At 41.3% G+C, this 25,969-nt stretch overlaps 1 protein-coding gene and 1 long non-coding RNA gene across 7 annotated transcripts in view; one reads left to right on the top strand and one right to left on the bottom strand.

Annotated features, from left to right (window-relative positions):
- LOC121293892 (serine/threonine-protein kinase/endoribonuclease IRE1-like) overlaps positions 1–25,969 on the bottom strand; it is an 81,893-nt gene that overhangs the window by 4,842 nt on the left and 51,082 nt on the right. For 2 of the 3 annotated variants that reach the window (XM_041217336.1, XM_041217337.1), the window contains 15 exons: positions 25,128–25,229; positions 23,778–24,039; positions 21,540–21,618; positions 20,411–20,570; positions 18,401–18,519; positions 16,878–17,063; positions 13,598–13,862; positions 12,594–12,684; positions 12,287–12,476; positions 11,636–11,735; positions 10,083–10,282; positions 8,285–8,432; positions 3,503–3,630; positions 2,308–2,431; positions 689–756 (listed from right to left, as the gene is read on the bottom strand). In XM_041217336.1, the coding sequence (XP_041073270.1) occupies positions 689–756; positions 2,308–2,431; positions 3,503–3,630; positions 8,285–8,432; positions 10,083–10,282; positions 11,636–11,735; positions 12,287–12,476; positions 12,594–12,684; positions 13,598–13,862; positions 16,878–17,063; positions 18,401–18,519; positions 20,411–20,570; positions 21,540–21,618; positions 23,778–24,039; positions 25,128–25,229 (2,222 nt within the window). Of the gene's footprint in view, positions 1–688; positions 757–1,730; positions 1,994–2,307; positions 2,432–3,502; positions 3,631–8,284; positions 8,433–10,082; positions 10,283–11,635; positions 11,736–12,286; positions 12,477–12,593; positions 12,685–13,597; positions 13,863–16,877; positions 17,064–18,400; positions 18,520–20,410; positions 20,571–21,539; positions 21,619–23,777; positions 24,040–25,127; positions 25,230–25,969 lie in introns of all 3 variants that reach the window. The other variant, XR_005946632.1, reaches the window with a different exon arrangement.
- LOC121293893 overlaps positions 1–25,969 on the top strand; it is a 53,297-nt gene that overhangs the window by 9,879 nt on the left and 17,449 nt on the right. For 2 of the 4 annotated variants that reach the window (XR_005946636.1, XR_005946635.1), the window contains exons 2-4: positions 6,583–6,652; positions 19,520–19,834; positions 23,809–24,045. This is a non-coding gene — a long non-coding RNA (uncharacterized LOC121293893). Of the gene's footprint in view, positions 1–6,582; positions 6,653–19,519; positions 19,835–23,808; positions 25,301–25,969 lie in introns of all 4 variants that reach the window. The other 2 variants (XR_005946633.1, XR_005946634.1) reach the window with 1 other exon arrangement.

The following is a 25,969-nucleotide window of genomic DNA, read 5'->3' as shown; positions in this document are numbered from 1 at the left end:
CAGCTTGCAACAGAGATAGGTGGACTAGCCTTAGAGTTCCTGTGACCTCCCTCCACACTCTTTATAAAACAGCAGCTTGAATTTTGGCATTGTGCTTCAGACTGTCCATGGTTGCTCTTTCATTAACTTTTATCCTTTCCATTACTAAGACCACTCACTGCCACGTCTGTAACATTGTCTATCACTACCCCTGCCTCAGGCATCTGGTGTTTGGTCTTCAAGAGTCTGGGGCTAGGCGATGCAGCATACCAATGTCGAATGCTGCTTGTTAACACTCTTGTGAAACGCTGAGATGTTTTTATTGCATTAAAGGCACCATACAAATGCAAGTTGTTGACTTGTAAGAAACTACATCTATATCATAGCTAATAGTTGGCAGATGTCATTTGCTAGTTCATGGATTAGTTCATTTGCTTTTAGATGATGTTTCCTCTCTCAAGGACCTCACTGCCTTTCTCCACTTGCCCAAAGCCACTGGTGTTTTGTAGAGATGGCAGGTTACATAACTGTTATATACCCCTTAGCAGTGACCAGGCAGAAGGAGTACCATCTACTGCTAATATTGTAACAGGTTTTAACATGTGACCTAACAGAGATAGAACCCAAATAATTCAGATGCACAATATTTCATGCTGTTATTAGCCATTTTATTCTAGATTAGTGATGCTTGAAGAACTGGTGCAATTACCTTATTCCTCATTGCACGTAGCAGATCTCGCACTGAGCTCCCTTTATATGATCGGAATTTTCTAAGATCTATAAAGGAAAAGTTATTTTGAGATGAAACACAGGTAGTTGTACTCAGCATCCTATCAAAGGCTTGTGAACCTCATGCAGTGAAGGGAAGAGAGATCAAACAGCCAACGGAGGCTGGGAGTTGAACTCATGCTGTCAGGTGTTCAATGAAAGATGTAGAGACCACAATCAGGGTGATCAGATGCAGGTTCACATACACAACAGCTACATTCCAAGACATCAGGGACATGACTCATTCCCGAGAGAGAATGGGCTTTCTTTATAAATCACCGAGGAGGCCTCAAATGGAGTATTGAGTCAGATTCTGTGCACCACACTTTAAGAAAGCTGTTCAGGTCTTGGAGAGGGTGCAGAGATTTATTAGAATGGCACCAAGGATGAGGGCTTTTAATGACGTGAAGTTACTAAAGCTGGGATTGTTTTCCTTACAACAGAGAAATCTATGGGTAGATTTGATAGAAGTGTGCAGGATTATTTATTTTATCAAAACCCCTTATAAATAGAAAGTGTTTCCACTGGGAGAGCTGATAACCGAAGGGCCAGATTTAAGGAAATTGGGGCTTGGATTTTTTTTCACATAGCAAGTTATGATCTGGAATGCACTGCCTGAAAGGATGGTGGAAGTAGATTCAATAATAACCTTCAAAAGGGCATCGAACAAAAACTTCATCAAGAAAGATTTGCATGGCAATGGGGAAAGAACAGGGTAGTTTGTCTTATTGGATTGCTGTTTCCAAGAGCCAGCAAAGGCATAATGGGGCAAATGGCTTCCTTCTTTAGAGTAAGATTCTATAATTCCTTTACAAAAGCTAATATGAAAATTAGTACCAGGGCAAATATTTTCTTGTGCCACTGCATAAGCTGCATCCTCTACCCCATCGCCCCCAATCCAGGTTCTTGCAGGTTACAAAAACCTGTATCACAGGACTAGAGTGGGCACAAAGCAGGAGAAGCTCTTTGTTCAAACGACTGACCTCATTAAAACTACACAAGCTTCAAGAGTTGTAGCATCAAGCAGCAATCACACAATGGAGAGGCTGCAACCACCTTCTCGGCCCCTGCGTGCCCACCACCCATTTCCAATCAGAGATGAACAAGACAAGGGTTGTGACAGCTTCCATTTGAGGAGGAGGAAGCAGAAAATCAGAGGAAGACATCTGTGGATGTTCACAGGAGCATGAGCAGAATTCCAAGACACTGGTAACTGCTGCTGAGCAAGTGAGAAGTGAAATTTGACCTAAGGTGAAGAGATACAGGATAAATGACCAAAAGCTGACAAATAATACTTTTTAAAAAATGATTCTCCTTTTCCTGAACATGGTCCAGGTAAAACAGTAACTTTACATTACCCATTTTCTTCTGTAATCTTAAAATAAAAACTTACAGGATAGCAAAAATTAACAGTTACCGATGGCAATAACAAGAAAATAATTTTACACAGCTACTTCCAATCTCACTAACACAGGGTCACCAGTGAATACAGTACTCAGGAGGATGAATCAGCACAACTTCAATCTACCAGTTACAGAAGAATCTACATGATCAGCCCACCTGTCTGCAGAGGTACAGTGATGTGTTCTTTCCAGTCACCCTGAACGACACTTCGTCCACCTCTCTCCAGTTCTCTTACTATTGGCCCATCCAGAGGCTCCTTCTCTATTCGATCACTGACATCCTGCAATGATTAACCCAAAATTACAAGACCCTGACATGAATTCCAAGTCATGTTGCATATCTGCTGTAACAGCAATGGAACATTTCAGGTTTACAGATTTCAATGATATACATTTTCTGCCTTTACACTCAATATTTAAAAGATTTAAAAAAAACCTCCTTTTTCTTAGTTTGGTGGCTACGATCACCATTTGAATTGGTACTAAGCCATGCAGAAAAGGTTTCCTGTCGGTGCACAGTTAACTGATCTCAGCTGGAGATATTGAGACCAATCATCCTCCAGTATCACCATATCAGGGAGGCAGGTGAAAATAAAAAACTGGCCAAAGTTCCCACTCACTAAAGGATGGCCCCATTCTGGGTAAGAACAGGATTAGACCTAGTTTTATGGCCCTTATAGTAGAACAACACATCAATAAACAATGTCCACTAGTGAACTGCCATTTGGATAAAGTACAGGAGCACAACCTGAGTTACTGCCTTCAAGAGAGGGAGAGGAAACTAAAGGGGGAAAGGGAAAACTTAAACAGTTCAGTCTACAGAATGACAAGTCACAATCCTATTGAACAGCCTTTGGATTGATACTCACAAAATCCAATGGGAAATCCCTTCAAAACAAAGGTTTAGCCCTATCCAGCAAGCTGCAGATGGTGGATTGGAGGTTTACAGTCAGTATTTCCACTAGGGGCTTCAAATAAAATAGTGCAGCTTGACTTTGCAAGTCGTTTATTCCTGTTTTAAAATGTATTGTTAAGACCTTACAAGTAGAGCAATGGAAATTTAAAAAAGTATGATTTGAACACAGAGATGGTGAGAACATCACCCAGCAAAGGATGAACTGCCAGAAAACCTACCCATCTCTCAAAGAGGCTGGCAGGGGACAAAAAATTGGGGGAGGAAGGAAAAAGCACTCTAAGGAAGGTGCCAATTTCATAAAATTAATTCCCCTGTAAAGGACCCCTTTTATCTGAATCCACAGTATAAAACATGTAGTAAAGAAAATGATTAGCAGCAGCTCTTGAAGAAAATAAGGGAAGGAGATGCATGTTCATTGGATGAAAAATAAACAAACCTGGAAAAACTGAAGCTGTTTCTCAAGACTCCAAAAGAAAGGATTTTTCAGCACACATTTTGCAGACGGGCGTTTCTGTGGGTCCATGTCTATCATCTCCTGAATTAAGTCATGAGCAATAATATCCTCTAGAAAGAGAAATACAGAAAGACTGATAAATCCATCAAGAACCAATCAAATTCATCTGGAGCTGCATTGCTGGAGGAAGGGGTGGCTGTTTGGAGATGGAAGCAATAACCTCTCTAACGGGGATTGGGCAACAACAACAATTTAATATAACACCTTCAATGTAATAAAAGACCCAAGACACTTCACAGGTGCTTTATAAAAGCAAGCCTGACACTGAGACACATGAAGAGATATTAGGTCAGATGACCAGCTAGGAAAAGAAGTTTGGATTGAAGACCAAAACAATGATTTCAGTCTTCCCAACATTTAATTGAAGGGAATTTCTGCTGATCCACCACTGGATGTCAGATAAACAGTCTGATAATTTAGCAACAGTGCAGGAGTTGAGAAAGGCAGTGGTGAGGTAAAGCTGGGCACTGTCAGCATGAAAACTAACACTGTGCCTTTGGATGACATCACCAAGGGGCAACATAAAGAAATGAAATAGAAGGGGGCAGAGGATACATCCATGGGGGACAATAGAGGTAATAGTGCGACAGCAGGAAGAGAAGCCAATGCAAGTGGCTACAATTAGATAAGAATGGAACATGAGAGACTCCTGTTCAAAAGGTAATGGGAAGGATTAAGGACCCAAAGCTGATCAATCTGTCAACATTAAACTAGAAGAGTTTAAAACATGTTCTATATGTCTGTAGAAAGGGATGAATAAGAGAATCGTACAGTGCTGAGGGGTCCTTTACAGGGGAATTAATTTTATGAAATCGGCACCTTCCTTTAAGTGCTTTTTCCTTCCCCCCAATTTTTGTCCCCTGACACTCTGTACAGTCGAGGTAATCTGGGACAATGTCAACCAGCCCACCATGGGGCAATGGTAACGATTTGGAGAAAAGCATTACAAGGTCCATTTTACAAAGAACTTACAGAACAGGAACAAGTCAGTTAGGTTGAATGGCACCACCAGTTTAAAAACTCTGCAAAATGCAGCTCCTGCACAGGAACAGGAGTTGGCCATTCAGCCCCTCGGATCTGTTCTGCACCATTCGATGAGTTCGTGGCTTATCTCCCATATAACTACCTTTTCCCATATGCCTTATTAACTTTGATTAACAAAAATCTATCAGTCTCCCATTTAAAATTAACAACTGATCAAGCATCAATTGTTGTTTGCAGATGAGATCCAAACTTATACCATCCTTTGTATGTAGAAATGTTTCCTAATTACACTCCTGAAGGGTCTGACTCTAATTTTAGACTATGCCCTCAACCAGGAGAAACAGTTTTTACCTGCCCTGTCTGCTCCCCTTAATATCTTGTAACCCTAGATTAAATCACCCCTTATCATTCTAAATTCCATGGAATACCAACCCTAGTTTGTGTAATTTCTTCTCATAATTTAATCCTTGGGAGTCCTGATATCATTCTGCTCAATCTACATCCAGGGTCAATAAAAGCCTTCCTTTGGTGGGATGCCCAGAACTGCTCACAGTGCCCCAAGCGTGGCCTAACCAGAGCTCTATATAGCTGAAGCATGACTTGTATTCTAATCCTCTAGATACAACGGCCAGCATTCCAATAGCCTTTGTGATTATTTTCTGTACCTATTCATGACATTTTAAAAATTGAGGTATTCAAGATCCTGAGAGGTATGGACAGGGTAAATAGTGAGAAACCGTTCCCACTCAAGAGAACATCAAGAGAAGAGAGCACAGATTCAAAATAAATGGCAAAAGAAGTAAATGTGATGAGAGGAAAAAATTTTTCACCCAGAGGATTGTTGGAGTCTGGAACAAACTTCCTTAAAGGGTTGTGGAGGCAAGTTCGATCGAGGTATTCAAAAGGGAGTTGGATTGTTACCCAAGAAGAGAGAATGTGCAAGGTTACGGGGATAAGGCAGGGGAGTGGGACTAGGTGGAATGCTCTTTCAGAGAGCCAGTGCAGACTCATGGGGCCGAATGGCCTCCTTATGCGCTTTAAAAAACACTCTGATTCCTCCAGGTCTCATTGGACCTTCACTGTTTCTAGATTCTTGCCATTCAGAAAGTACTGTTTTCTTCTTCTTAGATCCAAAGTGGATGGCCTCACATTTGCCCACACTGAAATCCATTTGCTATAGTTTTTCCCATTCACAATTTATTATTCTCTTTGTAAATTTATGCTCCTAGGTACACTGCCACCTATCTTTGTGCCATTGGCAAAAACGGATACGTGGCCTTTCATTCCACCCTCTTAGTTGTTAATAAATAGGGTGAATAGCTAGGTCCCCAACACAGATCCTTATGGGACACCACTTGCCAATTAACAGTGCCTGTCAATTATCCCTACTCTCTACCTCCTGACATTCAGCCAATTTCTAAACCATGGCAATAATTTGCCTTCAATTCAATAAACATTAATTGATTGCATCTTACAAGGGGCTTTATCAATTGTCTTTTGGAAGTCAATATAAATAACATCCCTACAAATTCGAATGTTCACTACTTCAGTTTACCTCTTCAAAAAATTCCATCAGGTTTGTCATGTATAATCTATCCTTTATAAAACCAAAAGTTACCAAAAGAAAAATGCTTTTGTTTTAGACTGTGGAGCAGCAGCAACAATTGTAACACCAGCAGTTTCAGAAGCTCCAGGAGGAACAGCTGGACTCAAGCAGAAATAGCAGCTCTTGGTGCTTATGTTTCACACGAGCTTCCTCTTGCCCCTCTTCACCTAACCCCATCAACATGTCCTTCTATTCCTTCCGCCCTCACATGTTTGTTTAGCTTCCTCTTAAAGACGTGTATACTATTCAGCCCAACTACTTAGTGTAAAGAGTTCCACACTCTCACCACTCTCTGGGTAGAAAAGTTTCTCCTGAATTTCCTATCGGATTTATTAGTGACTACCATATATTTATAATTCTGGTTATGATGTTGGCTCCATTCCTCATCCCTCCCTTCTATTTTACTTTACAGATCAACTTCTTCTGTCAATATTGCTTATTTAAACAAATTTGGAAAAAATAGAGGTGATTAAAACACACAGGTCAGTACCAATAATTTACTGTATTGGAATACAGGTTAAGTGGCAATCATGTATTAACTTGAATGGATCAGAGATGGAGTTGAACCTGCTCATTATGTGCATCGATTGTTCTGTCACAAACTATCAGAGCAATTAAATTTTGATATCACTTTTACAGTAATTGAATAGGCCTACAATAGAGAAAGGGGTGCTAAATATTTTTTCACGACATGGCAGCCCTTCCAAGAAAGGGTGCAATAGATAATGATGACAGGCGGAAAGCACAGTGAAGAGTTTTTCAAAATTAAATGAAAGATAAAACTAATTGGTCTCTTTTGCTGTAGATAGGCACAAGATTCAGTACACAAGGTGGGCAGCAAGACGAGATGCAAGGGAGCATCAAAAATTAAGTTGAGATGATCAGCTGCTTTCTCAGTTTGACATTAGCCCATATCTAATACCTTGGCTCATGATGTCTTTTGTCTGATTTACCCTCTTACCCCAAGAGGGAAGTGCATGATCTCTGCTTAGAGATTTGTAAAATCACATGCACAAAGCATTCAATAACCTCATGGAGTGGTGCAATGAAGCTGCAATGTAGAACATCACTAATCATTGATTAATTTTTAAGACCATGATGGCAAGGCTTCCAGTTTAAATTATTCAAGTTAACTTTACACAAAGCAAATCAAAGCTTTGGATCTTCCAAACAAATGCTTCTCACCTAAGTAGCTTCATCAGATCACTAATGCACTCAGCAACATTGAAAATACACAGAGGCAGAGGCGAGTTCACCCTCAAAAGCCCCCCGAAAATCCCTGGAAAATTCAGTCACGTGGGCGACCAGAGAAAAGTCACCCCCATAAGTGGAAGTGACTCAATCTGTTAGGAGCTGCTCCTCAATCATAGGTTGTTTCTCTCCAGTGAGAGAAGAGAAGCAGGGTAGCGAACAGAGGGATGGTGGTGCTCAGGCTGAGGCTGAGGTTATGAGAGAGGCTGCTGAGCCAGGCAGGAAGTGGGCTGCAAAGGACATGGTGTGGGGGGAGCAACAAACGGGGTGAGAGGAGAAGTTCTTCTCTCTTCCACAGACTGCAATGGATGCTAGATCACTTGTTAAATTTAAATCTGAGATTTAGATCAGAGATGCAGTACAAATAAAAGGTAGTAACTGCCTGGTCAAAACCTTCCAGTTTTGTGCAATGAAAATGTATTAGCTGTGACCTCACCGGTCCACAGAAGGTGTGTTTAGAGTGATGTGTGAGAAGTATGGGTCAGTTATTTAAAAAAAAATCCTTTTCTTGCTGATTCATGCCTGGTGCCTTGTGCCAAGTTAAATAATGAGCTGTCTGGGAAATTAATACTTTCCTGGTGTTGTTGTGGATTTAAGTTTAATGGAGGGATGATGATTATTAAGGAAATTGATGAATTCTTCTAATTCTGCTTCTGTGCGGGTCCAATATGTGAACAAAAATACCGAAGGGGACTGCATTACCTATTAAAGGGGGTTAGTGAGAATCAAAAAGGGGCCCTTGAAAACCAAAAAGGCCCTCGGGAAAATCTCAAGAACAGCCCTCGAAATAGAAATTATTTTGACTCCTGGCATTCAGTCGCACTTACCATGTACACTCGTGGCATTCAGCAAGCAGCACTTACCATGTACGTCAGACTTTAAATGTTGAAGGTTACAGACGCCCAGTAAAATATTAGCTTGTCGCTGTAAGGCCTTTCCAAAAGGGTGGCTGCCTTCTGAGATTACATAATAGAACAAACAGCCAGCAGAGAAAATATCCACCGCACATGTCTGGGGACAAACAAACATTTATTTGTATTCTGGATAATGAAGCAGATTCAGTTCCTCTTTAGAGGAAAACAGGTCTATAGTATCATGTTTGGAGAATTTAGAAACACTGAAGTTGAACAGAAAAGGATAAGGTTAATTTTCTTCCAAGCTGCAAACAGTTTCCTAGATAATACCATAACTTGCACCAGGGTTTCACACAGATTCGATATCACTGGGTTGTACGCAATATTGGTGGAAAACAGATAGTCATTGAGTTGAAATACTTCTTTTAAAAAGATTTTAAAAACTGCAAATGCTGAAAATCTGAAATAAAAGCAGAAAATGCTGAAAATACACAGCAAGTCAGTACCTGAAGAATGGAAAAAAGGGTTAATTTTGGGTACTAACCCTTTGTATAAATTCTAACAGTAACCTTTTTTCTCCAGGCACTGGCAGATTTGCTGTGCATTTTTAAGCTAATTTCTGTTAGTGACTTGAGTTCAGAGGATGGACAATGTCACTGGAGTGAGTGGAACACTCTTGCACCTGCTGCCAAGCGTGAGCACTGAGCACTCCCAGTTCTGGGGGCGGGGGAGGGCACAGGATAGCTGCATAGTAAACTCCCTCTGCATCGTCTCAACAGCACCACCCTCAGAAAGCCACATGCCATTGCATCTATGCAGCATTTCCATTTCCCTCATCAGCTCTCCGAATCAAACTGCTCTGCTGAATCAGCAGACTTAAAGCACTCATATGGTTTAGCACATCACCAATCTTTTGATCAGAAATTGTCTTGTAATGACTTGTGATTATCCAGTCTCTGACCGGTGTAGAAAGCAGCCAAGCTGCACTGTATGATCAAGAACACAGTTTTGTGAGTGGGTCCTGAGCACTACAAATCACTTCAGCCTGCAGTACAGCTGCTGAGGGAGGGAAGGCTGGAGTCTGCCTAAAGTTGTAAATGTATTCACAATGTAGGAACTGAGGTGGAATCTGCAGTGTTTAAACAAACCACCCTAAATTTTCTCAGACACACCAGACTTCCATCGTATTGCCTTCTGAGACTCGTCAGTGTTTCTCTCGATATTCAAGGCCCAGGAGTCAAATTCTATTTCCAGTGAGGGACAGAGACAGACAGTCTGACTAACTGGCTGTACCATCAAGGATCAATTAGCCATAGATCAGTATTCATGATCAATATCCCGCCAGCACTGGAACACTACAACTGGATGGTCTGAACTCTCTGGGGGGGAAAAAAAAGCAGCTCAATTCTTAGAGAGAAACAGCAGAGCTGGTATTCTGGAAGAACAAGGTCAAACAGGTTCAATGCCCTGTCCCCATCTGAATCAATCTTGTGGTCTCCACTTGTAAAGATAACCAATGACAACCACATGATTGGAGATATAGCCATCACATCTCACTGACCAGGGGTGTAAAAAAACTTCCAATTCATGCACAATACAAGAATTGAAATGTCCTGGAGTTGATGACATTTTGTTTCTCAACTTGTAGTTTTTCCACAGGAGACACCAATTTGGACTACTCTTGTTCTATGCTCCAAATGGGTGAAATTCTTTCCTCCCCAGACTGTGGGAACTGGAAGTTATCAGACACCTATCTTAAATTAGTTACTAACTGTTGGCACAGTACCAACCCCAAACGTTAACTCACCGGATTTGCCTTGCAATCCTCATTCAGTACCTCTGGTGCAATCCAACCTTCTGTGCCAGGCACCCCAGACCTGCGACTGAAGCTGTGTCTGCCCACTGCCAGTTTCTTGCAGAGACCAAAGTCAGAGATCATGGCTTTCACTCTCCCATGGGCATTGGGCATTGAGATTAATATGTTGTGTGGTTTCAAGTCTCTGTGAACTAATGAGAGTTTAGGCACTTTAGAAACAAATGACAACCTAAAGCTAAATAATGAGGATTAGAAGGTGCAGTGAAACACTGCAACTGCACTAACCCTTCAGAAGGACATTGTAGAGTCAAGTTGTGGAAGGATACAGTAATGTAGTGGTTATGTTATAGGACAAACAATCCAGAGAACTTTACAAATCCCACCATGGCACTTTGAGAATTTAATTCAAGTTAAAAATCTAGAAATTGAAAATAAAAATTAGCATCAGTAAAAGCAACCATGAAGCTGTCAGATTGCTGTGAAAACCCAATTGGTTCATCAATATCATTCAGGGAAAGGAAGCTGTTGCCTTTGCCTGGTCTGGCCTAGCCTAGATGAGAGTTCCCATGGTTGACTCTTTGCTGCTCTATGAAGTCAGTCACATCAAACTACAGTTGTCCAACTGGTCTTTGTCCCACAGAATACTAGTTGTTGAATACAGTTTCATTGCTTGCCACAGCAGCATGTGAACTCTTGACTTTTGCTTGGGTTGCTCATCCAGTCATAATTACTGGACTGCTGCATCCACTTATAATTAACATCTTTAATACTTGACATCGTATCGTTAACTGTTAACTTGTGGGACAGTTAGGCAACAGTGTTGACTCAACACTTCAACAATCCCATTACTGAAGGACCCAAGTTCTGCTCCTGCAGTGAATGATTGGGTTAATGCAGTGCATGGTCTGAATCTTTCACACCAGAACTTCCCCAAGTTTGATCTCTGGTCTCTGCTGAGTCAGCTCATTTCAGATTGGGTGGGTAGGAATAGAGAAAGCCCAGATACAGACAAGGTTCCTGTCACTGACCATGACCAAATTTCAAACATCTTCTATGTGACCTAGAGCTGTACCCAAGAAAGAGTCACCAACTTCTATTATAGGAGCAAACATTGGTATCTTTGGAAGAAAATAATCATTGGTTAAACCACACTTGGAATATTGCGCAAAGTTTTATCTCTACATTACAAAAGGGTTATAAGAAGCACAGGGGTTCAAAAAGATTTACAAGGGTGATATCAGGACTGAGAAAGTTCTAGCTATCTGGAAAGACTGAACTAGTTGGAGCTCTTTTCTCTCAATAAAGAGAAGACAGGATTGACTGAATAGAGATCTTTAAAATAATGAAGGGATTTGTTAAGGTGGATGTAGAGAAAATGTTTTGCTTGTAGGAGCAATTACAGAACTATAAGCCATAAACATAAGACAGCCTCAAATAAATATGATGGCAAGAATTGCTGCGGCAATATAAAACAGCAAGATTGCGGTTGCACACTGTTGTGTGTATTGGAGATCATTTAAATTGCTGAATGGAGTGCTGCTTACCAATATTCAGCGAGTGTAAGTAGGCCAGGCCAGATGTGGTTTGCTGAAGTAGAGGAATAGGTTCCAGGCCATGGCGGTCAAAGTCTTTTTGTTCAACATACTGAGAAAGAGAAGGTTGTTATTTCTGGCACAAGAAAATGACCAACAAACAGACAAACAAATCAAAGCATTTAAAGCAAACCTTGGGATTCGCAGAACTTTCTTTCACTAACTAAACTGAATGGGTCAGATAAACAAACATGTAACATCATTCCTGCCTCCCTAATCCTTTGACTGCGCTCCTTTCTCACTGATCTCTACCACCCTGTAACCTACTGCAGCTTTCCCCAGCATTGCTCTCAGCTCCTCTTTAACTTTAAAAAAATGTTTTCCTTTCCCTTTGAAGACATATCTCATTTAAAACTGAAATGTGAAGGAATTTCTTCTCTCAAAGGGTAGTGAATGTCTGGAATTCTCTATCGCAGAGAGTTGTGGAGGCTAGATCACAAAGTATTTAAAGAGGAGGTAGATAAGATTTTTGAAATATCAGGGAGTTGAGGGCTATGATGAGCTGGCACGAAAGAGGAGTTGAGGCCTGGGACAGATCAGATTGTCTTTTTGTTGTCCACAGGCAGTAGTTGTATTGTTTCAAGGTATTCCTGGAGATCTCACCTCCTGCAGAGTGGCTGCACAGAGCTCAGTGGCTATATACTGGAACTGTCGGTCCTTCTCCGTGCAGAAATAACGGATTACATTTGGGTGCTCGTCAGATTCACGGAGCAGCTGGACCTCACGGTCTGCAAAGCTGAAGCATTCTGGCAAAATCCTCTTCACTGCAACGTATCGATCATCAAACTTGCCTCTTGAGTTAGTAAAGTTAACAAAAGTTAGAGCTTAAAATGTAATCTGCATCAAAGTCATTTAAAGAAGATAGCTGGTTTTGCTACTGTAATATTTTCTGAAAATAAATCAAACTTACTTGAACACAATAGTCCCTTCAGCACCATGTCCCAGGACGTCTTTTGGGTTAAACAAAATTTTTCCAATTCTCACGATATCAGAATCGTCATCTGAGGAACAAAGGCAATAAGATAAAGCTGTTGTTTCCACTCTGAAACATGATGCAAGATGGTGAACAAATTTCTCTGAATAAGGCCAGGTCTTTACCAATGACCCTGGAACAGATCTCTAGGAGACATGCGAGACTGACATGTTTACCTGCACTGGTTCAGTTTAATTTTCCTGACCAGAAGTGGGACACTATGGGCTGACTACTCAGTTAAGATATTGCTAGTATTGGGGGTGATCAGCATATATCCCAACAGTTCTAATGAAATCTGAATTGCGCATCTAAACTTTTTAAGTATGGGGCTATTTGCTTCTCTTCCTTTGCAAACCACTGGTTTGCTGGGCACTCGTCACTCATGGAGGAAACGAGATCTGAATTAGTAGTCACTTGGTAATACAGAACTGGAGAATTGCCGAAGAAAAACGAGACATGCGGTCGAAGCTTTTCATCTTGCCATTCCCCAATGCAATGCCTTGACTAGAGTTGCCTTGTCTGGTCTGAATTTAAACAAAAGCTTGACAGTTAACTGTTATCTGGTGCATTCTCCATGGTAATGCCTCTGCCAATCAGAGTCCACTTGCTAACCAATCAGCACCCTCTTCTCATGCAGTATAAATTGTTGTTTGGTATTATTGCACTCATCTGCACAGAATCGCAAGACGAAAGCTTCAACAGCATGTCTCTTTTTTTTTCAGCAATGCTCAGAGTCTAAACATTATCTTCTACATGCCAAATACTGCAGGGTGTGCAACTGAAGTGGGGCAAGCTGGATGATGCTATTTTAATCATTACCAACAGTAAAACAGGACAACCCTTCTCTATTTTCTCCCTTTCTTCTCTCTTCCTGACATTGTTGCCTCCCCTTCTCACCGAATTAAAATTCCATGGGCTCCCGTTATTCAACCAAGCTTTACCTCCGTCCTCTTGTTCTGTGGCTGAGCTGCCGAACTCAGAGATGGAATGATTGGAGTACAGTGAATGGTTAGAGGCTCGCGGAGATGCACTTGGCGTGTTGGTGCTTGAACTTTCTGTTCGCAATCTGGTTGACTCCAGGAAGTCTGATTCTGGACCCAAGAGAGGGGGGCGGAAAATGAGCTGCCGTTTCTGCATTAGCTCCAGCCTTTCCTCCAAGTGCTTCTGAAACTGTTGGTGTTGTAACTGTTGCTGCTGCTGCACAGTCTAGAAAAAGAAAATCTATTTTGATAACTTTTGTAGCAATTGCATTGTACAAATTGAGTTTGTTTTTAAAAATAACCCATTGCCAAAATTGCACTGCCCTTTGGCAGAATGCACCATAGATTCCAACCAGTGAACCTCGCCTCGACTTACTTCTACAATCTACATTATGACAGCATCTCCTTTTTCACAGCCAGATGCTTAACTTTACTTTGCATAGAATTATATCACTTTGCACTTAACACAAAAAGCAGACCATTCAGCCCAACAGGTCCGGGTCGAAGTTGATGTTCCCATCCGCCTTACTTCAACTCACTCTAACAAGATATCCCGTCTACTCCTCCTTCCCTCATGCACTTATCCAGATTCTCCTTAAATGCATCTATGCTATTCCCTCAATCCCTCCACCTGGAGTTTCACAGCTTTCCCCACCATTTTTTTTTAAGAGGATGGATATCAGATTCTTGATTTCCATAGTAAGATTTATAACTAGAGCTGATTCCAAGGGAACTTTACAACTACATTCCACGAGTTGCAACATTTAAGATATTTTCTGTTCGTAAAGTAATGATAGGATTTGACCTTGAGTAAACTTAAGAATTATTTAATGCAATTGATCTTAAACTTTTATCCTTTCTCACATAAAAAAGTTTAAGCCAGGAATGAGAAAAGGTCATTCTGCCCATCCAGTCCATTCCCTCCCATATCACCCACTGATCCTCATTTAACCACAAACTCCTCCCTTACCTCACAAAAGAACAAGTGGCATTCATTTCTAAAATTAACATGCTGTAGACAAATCCACATTTAAGTTTTCATTGTCCATGAAGGCAATTTTGCAGCTTAAATATTCTTAATAATGTAGTCTTGCTTTATTACTTATGAAAACTGTTTCCAATAAGAAGCTCAGAGTCAAAACAGAAATGAGATGTACTTTAGATTTTAATACTAAAAACTGCCTGAACGTTCATTTCCTTCCTTTACCACAACTGACCATTAGAGGACAGCCTAGTGTACGATTTCTAATACATGAGGGACCAATAAAGTGTAACTCAAAAGGAAGCCCAAATTCCCAAACCATTTACAGCCACCAAATTCCCCTTTCTTGTAGGGATTTACTTCTAGCAATTCCAATACTGATTGGCAAATTGAAGGGGCTGCATTAAAGCTGCCAGATGGACAGAGTGGAATTGACCAAAATGCTAATGAATGTCGGTATACATGCTCTGGTCTGGGATGTCTTTAAGAGTTTCCAATCTCACCCATCTCATCAGGAAAATGTCAAATGAGCAAGATTCGCTCTCAGGAAGAAGAGGAGAAATCAGGGCATGGTGCCAAGAACAGCCTGTTACAGGACAGCAGAGCAGCACATTGGGAGTAATGTGCTTCTCTGACCTGTTAGAGATGAGTTTGGTCATTTTTTTTTTGGGGGGGGGACAATAACCTCTGATTACCAAGACAGTGGCAATCCAGGTCACCAACTGCATTCAGGGATCAAACAGGCGCAGGTGTAGGAGTAGGATTCCTGACTTCTAAACATGCTTATTCACATTGTTTCCATGAAATACAAATCCCACATTCAGCAGAACTCTGCTCATGTATTTCACAACAAAATCAAACGTAACCCATTAAAACACTGAGCAAGAGGACTTTCACAAACAATCCACCCATGGATCCCATCAACTACAGGAAAAGGAGGAAAACTGATACAAAGCAAAATACTGTAGATCCTGGAAGTATGAAATAAAAACAAGAAATGGCGAAAACACTCAGGTCAGTTCAGGTAGCATCTGTGGAGGGAAACCCAGTTAACGTTTCAAATCAAAACGACCCGTCATTAGAACTGATGAAAGGTCATCTGACCTGGAAGGAAAAGTTGATGCTCTGTGCCAGATATTCAAATGTGGCCACCTTATTACAGTCATGCAAAATTCCAGAGTCCATTCAGCATTGCTATCAATGAATTATACTGACAGGGTCAGTCGTATGAGGTCTGTTATATTGAAAAATATACCAGCATGAAGTATCTCAGTGACATGGTGACTTGAACAAGCACCCCAATGGTTTAGCAGATAATGCATCATCTGGTATGGTACTAAATCATACTGAACAGCAAGAAGTCAGGTTCGATTCCTGCTCTTTGCTGAGTCAGCTGGTTCAGCAATGAGTACATTACATTTGGACTTCAGGACCAAGGAGGGCAGTAGAAATCTGCCAGCGTATTTATTCCAAATCGCTCAATGGAAAACATCCATAAATGGTACCGCACAAGGTTTGGATCAAGCTCAGCTATGTTGTTGATAGTTAGCTAGCTTACAGACATTCAACACCCAAACTCTCACTCTGAACAACCCTGGGATAAGAGTCCCGCAAAGAGCAACCAGTACCAGCAAATAACAGCCTTCAGCTGCTAAGGCCCTAAGTTCTGAAATTCCCTCTAAAAAAAACTCTCCATCTTTCTCTGTTCCTTTAAGACATTCCTTAAGATCTCTGAACCACCTTTTAGTTTTCTTCCCTAATGTAGCCTTTTATGGCTCGGTGTCAATTTTGTCTGATAATCACTTCTATGAAGTGCCCTGGGATGTTCTGCCCCATTAAAGACACTGCTAGGTGAACAGATCAGCAAACTGTAGGATGAAAGACTATGTTAAAACAATAAACAGAGACCAGGTCACTAAAGGATGTTACCACATTTGAACTCTACACCATACACCCACCCATCCCAAAACACTGCCATCCAATCATCCATTATTTTAAAAGCAAAATACTGCAGATGCTGGAAATCTGAAACAAAAACAAAAATAGCTGGAAAAACTCAGCAGGTCTGACAGCATCTGCGGAGAGAAGCACAGTTAACGTTTCGAGTCCATATGACTCTTCATCAGAACTGAGTCATATGGACTTGAAACGTTAACTGTATTCCTCTCCGCAGATGCTGTCAGACCTGCTGAGTTTTTCCAGCTATTTTTGTTTTTGTATCCATTATTTTAGTTCACTTGAGACTTTGATGGGCATTACCTTAGGATAAGTGATGACAAAGGCCACCCACCCTGCCAGCAGAAAGGTACTAAAGACAATTGTGGCCATGTCTTTCAATACAGAATCCACGGGAGTTTCAAGCTTGGGTTGCGATTTGCTATACTTTTCTTTGAGGTCATTAAGAATATCAAAATCCTCTGCAACTTCATCAATGTCTGGGAAATGCTGAAAGAAATGTTAAAAAGGTCAATGTACATAATGGTGATTTCAGAAACACATATCCAACATTACATTAGTTTGGAATATTAATATTTATCATTTAGCGACGCAAAGTCACTGGTATTATAGAATAGAGTCACACCCAGAGTTTCCTCCCTTCACCTGAAGGCTGGTAAAGTTGGTATCTTGTCATTCAGAGCCAATTAGGTCCCATTGGCTAATGGTTTTACCAGCAGTTGCTCCTGTTCCAAGCTGGCGTAGCACAGTGGGCATGATCGGGGTTCCTTAACTAGTGATGGATGGATGGAAAGGGTGGAAAATATCCCCACAAAATCAGCAAGGTTCCTATTCCTAATCGTTATTCCCCGGGCCTCCTGGAAAGTGCATGTGCGTTGACATCCAATGAGGAGCAGGTATTCCCATGGATGGCTCAATAACATAGAAAGTGTTACTTACACTTTACTGCTCCACGGAAGTTACAACAACATACATGTTAAAGTCATTTTTGTACCAAAGTTACTCAGCAAGACAGTTGCACAACATTCAGTAATTTCCCCTATAAATTCCCTGAGAGTTTTGCCAATCCAACACCTTTTCACATGGGGCCACATTGCACAAAGCCTTCGTCAGGCCCTATCTGAAGCAGTGAGTTCAGTTTTGGGAATAGGAACCTTGCTGATTTTGAGGGGGTATTTTCCACCCTTTCCTCCCACCTTTCGCTAACAGTGGGGATACAGTGCAGAATCACGAAAATGATAGTGGGGCTTAAGAGGGTTAAATTGTGAAGACTAGTTGCAGAAATTTGTTTGTATTCCCTCGATTTTGAAAGGTTGAGGGTTGATTATGATGAAATAGATTCAATAGGACAGATACACAGATAAACTATTCCCCCTAGTGCACGAATGGAGAACAAGGAGACATTATAATTTAAACCAGGCTATCTAGGAGAGAAATTTTCTCCCACACAGAAACAGTGGTGAAAATCTGGAACTTTCCCCCAAATAGCTGTGGAACAAGTAAAATTTTCAAGACTGAGATGGATTTTTGTTGGGCAAGCTAACAAACAAAGGTTGGTTAATGATGCAGGCGTTCAGGCACAGATCAACCAAATGCTGGTAAATGGGATTAGGTAGGTAGGTCAGGTGTTTCTCACGTGTCGGTGCAGACTCGATGGGCCGAAGGGCTTCTTCTGCACTGTGAGATTCTGTAATCTAACTGAATGGTGTAACAGTTTTAAAGGACTGAATGACCACCTTCTCTTTCTAGTTTTCTTCTGAATCATTTAAGCACGGTTTTCAGGTCACACTATGTAAGTGTGTGAGAAACAATTTAGACATACATACATCTTCAAATATCTCATTCTGTGGGCTAGTAGTAATTACATCGTCCGGAATTTTCTGTACATTCTCAGGAAAGCCGCTAAGGATCTTGGTGTGGGCTGCTAGGGGCATTTCATGGTGACCTGAAAATAAATCCACAGCTCAACACAGCTGAAGCAGCAAATAACAGACATGAAATGCATTCAGGTAGCAAAATCAGGGAAGATGTTCAATGTGCTGGCAGTCCTGAAGTGACTAAGGTACTGGAGAAAATATGAATATGCCTAGATCCATGTTACAAGTTACATCCCACTAATGATAAGTAGAAAACTATTCACAACTTCAGTCATATATTGGAATATATGACAAGCCAATCACTTCCCATACCAAAATCATAAAATTTTACAGGATCTCAGGAATGGTGGGAACTCTGTTTTACAGTAATCCAGTACACTAAATCATGGCCAAATCTAGTAAGTTTGTTGGCTTCTATTAGATCTGTAACACAACACTTGGCTTCATTGGCTAGCACAATAAAATGTAATGAACAGCCTTTGAAGAAGAAATTCAATTTCAAATAATGTCAGCAATTTAATTCCTTTTGCTTCATCATTGAGCTGTTCTCTCTCTCTCTCAGACAGAAGGGAATGCTGGAAGTGGGGGATGCATAAAGTGTGGACTGAAAAATGCTTCACTGTAACCACATTGTTTTGTTGTTTGTGACATCTTTTGATGATCTGCTTCTATCACTGCTTGTTTGTCCCTACAACCACACCAACCCCCTCACTTCTCTCTCTCTCTCTCTCTCTCTCTTCTCTCTTCTCTCTCTCTCTCTCTCTTCCCCCCCCCCCCGCCCCCAAGCTTATAAGCTTAAACCAGCTTATATTTCAACTCTTTCTTGGACTCGAACTCAAGTTCTGTCGAAGGGTGACGAGGACTCGGAACGTCAACTCTTTTCTTCTCCGCCGATGCTGCCAGACCTGCTGAGTTTTTCCAGGTAATTCTGTTTTTGTTTTGAATTTCCAGCATCTGCAGTTTTTTTGTTTTTATTTTTTTTTTTTTTGTTTTGTGGTCAATTAATTTACATGTTAATGTGAGGGAGGCAAGAACTTTTCCCCCTATCTTTTACTTTGTTTTCTCCAGAGCTCCCAAATCATCAGGACAAGTTATAAACGGGATACATCTCCTGAACTACATCTTCACCACCATAATTATTTTACTCTCCAAATTGTTTTTTTTCCAAACGCCACTGACAATCAGTGCCAAATTAAGGACAGTATAGTACGCGCTGGACCAATGCAATTCAGTTTATATCAGCTTCGAACAAAGAATCTTTCACCCCTTCAACATGGATATAGACCCAGCTCCCAAAGATGAGGCAAACCTGAGCTAGAAGATCTGCATCGCAGTCACCCACAGTGACCAACTACACGCTCTTCACAACAAAAAGACATTAATGTGAGTGACATTAATGTTTAACTCCGTGTGAAGAAAATTATATTTCTCAAAACTTCCTGGTCCTATTGAAGATAACAGTTGAAGTGCATGTTTTTCTCTTGTATTTATTCATTTAAGTCAATGTTTTCCTTATTTTTTTCCTTGTTTTGCACTTATTGATCACCCTGTGCAGTCCTTTTAAGATTGCTGAGTGATGCAATCGTGCACATCTTAAAGGGCACATTGGTTGCCCACACAGCCTAGAATAGAGATTTTGGTGACTGCATGGTTGCATGTTCCTGGCCTTATTTGCTTTCCCTCCAATTCATTCAGCGATTTTAGTCATATTAGCCACAGAAAATTCTGAGCTGATAAACTGCTCTCCACTCCATCCACCAAATACATTCCTAGAGAGCCCTTGCAAATACTGACATTCCTGGGAAACCAAGCTAACACCTAGATTCCCACAGAGCCCCTGATAATGCTTCCATTCCTGGGAGAAAAGGGGCCAGGCCTTGAGCTTTATCAAATGATTTTGATAGTCCTGCCTCATTCTGTCCACCAGGGGGCACTTCAACACCATGTAACTACTCTTACCTATCAGAAACCACTGATTCCTCAAGTAATCAATTGTGTTTGTGACTCCCGGTGTGAACTTAACATCAATACTGGGTGTAGTATCACACTCCCCACGGTCTGTGATTGTAATACGCTCTGTTTTGGGACCCTCAAGTAATGGGAATGCACTTCCTCTTGGCTGTGAACACAAAAACAGTATTAAAGATAGTTGCTGGAATACAGCGTAAGTATAAGAACATAAGAAATAGAAACAGGATTATCTATAAAACCATCTGTACTCTCTTGAATCCCTAAACAATGAAAAAATTTTATTTTTTCAAGTTCCACCTCTTGGAATCAAAGAAATTTATTTTTTTTTACAAAATATATAGATTTCACATTGAAAGTTGGAGTTAAGAGTTATTAAGCAGCAGGGTGAATTGAGGATAGAGATGAACTGACCACACTGTTAAAACCAAGATGAATGCAAGAATTGTGCAACGAGATGTTCTGTGTCAGCACAAACAATCTCTGCTCCTTTCACCCGAAAATGGCACAACATCCTAGTTTAAAAATAGGCAAACTGGAATCAAAATTTATATGACATTCCCAAAAAAGTGTTTCTTTTTCAAATAAAAGTAAGTAAATTAAAGGCTGGCTCAGTGGGTTAAAACAGTAAGCATTCAGGGTTGGCTGTTGGTTAAATTCGCAATCTCTGTCGAGTTAGCTGATCCCAGCCAAAGCACCAACAGGCACAGTGTAGCTTTCTCCAGCAACTCTGGGCTGGTAATGCAGGAAAACAAATCAGCCAGGATCTCCACATCGCTGAATTTATAGGCAGAAATCTCAGGCACGGGGCACTGGGTGGATTGGGCTCAGTCGCAATCCCTCCTTGATGGCCCAATATTTTGCTGCTGTTCATTGTTCAGACACTAGGTGAAGAATGCCATTTGATCAAGATAAGAGTCCAGTCCAAATTGTTTCTTACCAAAGAGGAAAGAAATTGGAGAGGAAGACAACTACAGGAGCTGATGCTTACAATATACTAACAAACACTGGTTCTTTGTTTTAATAAAGTTATAGATGAATAATGAAAGCTTTTATTTTAAAATAAAAGGGACACAGTTTGATGCACAAATTTGCAACTGGATAAAACTCCAATACCTACCACAACAGCCACTCCTTCATGGACCAGTGATGATGAGGCATACAAGCTGGTCGAGTATTTTCCCACATACAGAGTTGGCCTAAGAATGAAGAATCAGATGTGAAGTTAAAGACTAAAGGGACTTGAGCAAGTGATCACAAGCCTGTCTTGCAGTGTTTAGAAAAGGGTGCATACAGTGAAGGAATACATTATGAAATTCTGTTATTTTTAATTGTTAAAGTATCTATAAACCATATCATAGCTGTCAGGAAAGGCAAGCAACCTGTTCACACAGATCTGCCAATGATCTAATCAGCTACAAGGAGGAGCTCAACATCACAGCTGACTGGTCATTCAATTTGGCTACATTAGTGTTATGAAACCCAAAGGGAACTGTGGGGTACTCATCCCTGACCCGTCTGATTATAATAGCTCACTGGTCCAACAGAGTATTTACAGCAGAGAAACAGATCATTTAGCCCAACAGATCCATGCCAGTGTTTATGGTCCATATGAGCATCACCCACCCTCTCTTCATCTAACCCCATCAGTATATAAGACCATAAAACATAGGAGCAGAAATTAGGCCAATTGGCCCATCGAGTCTGCTCCACCATTCAATCATGGCTGATAAGTTTCTCAACCCCATTCTCCCGCCTTCTCCCCATAACCTTTGATCCCCTTGCCAATCAAGAACCTATCTACCTCGGTCTTAAATACACTCAATGACCTGGCCTCCACAGCCTTCTGTGGCAATGAATTCCATAGATTCACCACTCTCTGGCTAAAGAAGTTTCTCCTCATCTCTGTTCTAAAAGGTCTTCCCTTTACTCTGAGGCTGTGCCCTTGGGTCCTAGTCTCTCCTGCTAATGGAAACATCTTCCCCACGTCCACTCTATTCACGCCTCTCAGTATTCTGTAAGCTTCAATCAGATCCCCCCCTCATCCTTCTAAACTCCATCGAGTATAGACCCAGAGTCCTCTAATGTTCCTCATATGTTAAGCCTTTCATTCCTGGGATCGTTCTCGTTAACCTCCTCTGGACCATCTCCAAGGCCAGCACATCCTTCCTGAGATACGGGGCCCAAAATTGCTCACAATATTCTAAATGTGGTCTGACCAGAGCCTTATAAAGCCTCAGCAGAACATCCCTGCTTTTATATTCCTCTATTCCTCTGTCCCTCATGTGCTTATTCAACTTCTTGTTGAACGCCTCATGAATGCCTAATGTAGAACCTCCAATTGTTAAACCAATAAAATAAAAATGCTTGTGTTTGTATGACTTAATGAATTGCTTTATGGAATGTAGGGTCTATTGTTAGTTGTCCTTTCCCAACAATGTCCTGTCACCATCAATGACTGGTTAAATCGCTTTTTTTTTGGTTCTGGTTTTTGAGGGAGGAATGTTGGCCAGCACATCATGAGAGTTCTCTGCTCTTTTGCAAGTAATGCCACAGGATTTTTAACATCAATTCATACAACACATGAAGCGGTCACTCGGTCCATTGTGCCTATGCCAGTTCTTTAAAACAGCCTCTCCCATAGTATGGTAATTTTCTCGTCAAGTACATGAACCAAATTAACATTTAAAGCAGCTTCTCGGGTGACATTAGTTACTGATCACAGAGACCTGACGACTTTTGATGCCAGATTTTATGCTGAATTATAACTTGCATCTGGTTCATTCAAACACATTGCTACATTCACTCAGGCAAACATTCAATACAAAGTCATACATATAATCAGATAACATGGGGCTTCCAAACACAGCTAATGCTGCTCAACATCCAAATCTGCTTTGCGCTGTTTAGTTAATTGTTCAGTTGTCTGCAGGCCTCTGGGCAGAGTGCTTCACAGAAGCAGCATGTTACCTTGAAATGAAAGGGAAGTATTTCCCTTTACCTCGCTGGAAGCATGTTTTACCCTCTCCATTCCCAAACAGCTAATTGCAAGCTGCAGTAGCACGAGGCCATTGTTAGATGTTCAATACAACAACATTGTTGCAGCAGGAAGTGGAGAGAAGGCAAGTGCCCAGATGCAAAGGTTGGGGCAGAACGGCAGGGAGATGAAATAGAATCACAGTAAGGTTCTATGGAGGCCATTCATTTAAAGTGTTTTAAACTTACACCCAAGATATTGTTCACCTCTTAATGGATTGTTGATGCAGTCAATTTGCTCAGATTAAATGTTTATATTGCTACTGAACATTTCTATACTACTGTGCAGAATTCACTAGTTTAACAGTGATACAGCACTTACATCAGCTTTTGTTTGGTCTCTGCCTCTTTAGGAAAAGGATATTTCCACTTGGTGATGCGGCCCACCTCTCCCGACATGAATGTGAGGTAGCGGAGGGTTTCAATACCAACATTTGTGTGCATCACTTTCCTCAGTCCTTCTCGCTGCCAGATGTACATCGCCACTACTGGTGATGCGTAATTCTGAATCCAGAGAATGTCACCTGATTCGCTGTCTACTGTCACCACCAGGCCATCTCCATTCGACACAAAGTGGAGCATTTCTGCAAGTAGGTGGTTAGAATTGGTACATACAAAGCATTTCACTGCGCTAAAAGCATGGTGGCAGAATGTTCAGCTTCTACTACTGACACTACTGGGGACAATGGAGCTACACAAAAATGGCGTATCAGGAATGTACAATCTTCTGGAGTTGAAGGGCTGGGTACATGCGGTAAAACAGCGACTGGACTACATATGGTTACTCAGAATCATGACCCCCACCTCCCACCCCACTCCCCCAAACCACTCCACAATGCAAATATGTCAAGGTCCCCCATCCTGTTTTGCCCTGACCCACTTTCCATCCTCCTCCTCTGCTACACACTGCAGGATTAGTCAAGATTAATTTCAGACAGGGCTTCACTGAGGATAAAAGGAGCTCTTTAAGCAGTGGTAGTGAAAGAATGATGCCCACTCCAATGTACACAGGGTCTGGCTACCTAGTGAATACAGCATTGAACAAGCAAATGAGAGATTGGGTGTGCTAATCCCTCCAAGGCGAGCTGTAAAACTGAATTAAATAAAAATGCTAATTTATGGGCTAACGCTTGAAAAATAGCCTTCAAAACTGGTAGTTACTAAAAAACAAACATATCCAAAAGGCTTACTAATGCCCTTCAGGGAAGGGAGTTTCAGGATTTGTTGTAATGTTCTTTTTCATTAAATAAACAAGCACACATTATACACGTGCGCAAATGAATTGTGAATTCAGTTGCTTGAAAAATTAATTAGCTCTTCCTGGCCTGGGCCTGCACACGACACCTAATCCTCACCACTAGAGGAGTCAATGCCCTCAAGGCAGCAAGTGATGGGCAATAAGTATGGCCTCACTAGTGTGACTCACATCCAAGGGGCAAACTCTTAAAAATTTAAAAGCCAAAACAAACAATAACTTTTCCAAACTGCAGAGTGATACTTGTGTTTATCAATAAAAATAGTCAATTTAGGTACAATACAAGCGCTGAAGTGACCACGTGGCTGTATAGTTATTTTTTATCTGCTATTGCCTGGCAAAACTTTCAAAATGCACCAGTAGCTGCCTCTGCAGAGACAGCAGAACCAGAAACTGTTCAGCTCCAAGCATCCTTACTGTATTCAGTGCCTTCGTCGGGTAAGGTGGCAGAGTAATCGAAGTAGGTGGCATTCCATCGCAGCTCCCGGTTCTTGGTGTCATACATGGTGATTGTGTACTCTGAAAACAGAAGAGCATGTCAGCACAAAGGAGCTATTCGAGACCCAGGCACAAAAGGAACAAAAAAATAGGTGGGTGTTATTTATACAGTCACTGGAATTCCATGCGTATTGAGATTAAACTGCATTCTTCCTGGATCTGTGGCCAAGTTTCACGGACACAGGCTTAATCCAACTAGACAAGTGTTAGTGCCACAATGGAATTACGTGTTCCACTGCATTTGGGTTTTTCCACATAGCCACATTTCCCAAGTTCAAAATCACACTCTTTCTCCCCTTCTGCCCACACCACACATCCACTCTTTCTCAGTGATTTCCTTCCCTTCTGACAAGCGTCAATTCCTCAGTGTTTCACATTATTGTTCCAGCTCCCAGCCATTCTCCAATACCTGCCTCTAAGTGGCTAGCATTCATAAGTTGACAGTGATGGGGAGTTTTGGTCCCTTCTTCCGCCATAGGCATAAGGTTGTTCAGTCGCATCACAGCTAGGAATCACCATGTCCAGCAGTGGATAGAAATCAGGATTCCTGGCCTATTTCCCCCTCCCCTCACCTAGGGGTGCCGAGACCAGCACCTCTACCGTGCTTTCAGATCAGCGAAATCAGGGCTTGCCAGGCAACTTCCTGTTTGATGTGACGCAGCAGCTGCAGGAACCTGAGCTACTGGGGAGAGCCAGAGTTACCCAAATGAATCACCAAAACAAACTTAAACAAGCCTACAATTCACTCAAGTTACTGCAAA

The sequence above is a fragment of the Carcharodon carcharias genome, chromosome 22 (genome assembly GCF_017639515.1).
Source record: "Carcharodon carcharias isolate sCarCar2 chromosome 22, sCarCar2.pri, whole genome shotgun sequence".
In the NCBI taxonomy this organism is placed as follows: Eukaryota; Metazoa; Chordata; class Chondrichthyes; order Lamniformes; family Lamnidae; genus Carcharodon; species Carcharodon carcharias.
This window is presented reverse-complemented; position numbering and strand designations above follow the sequence as displayed.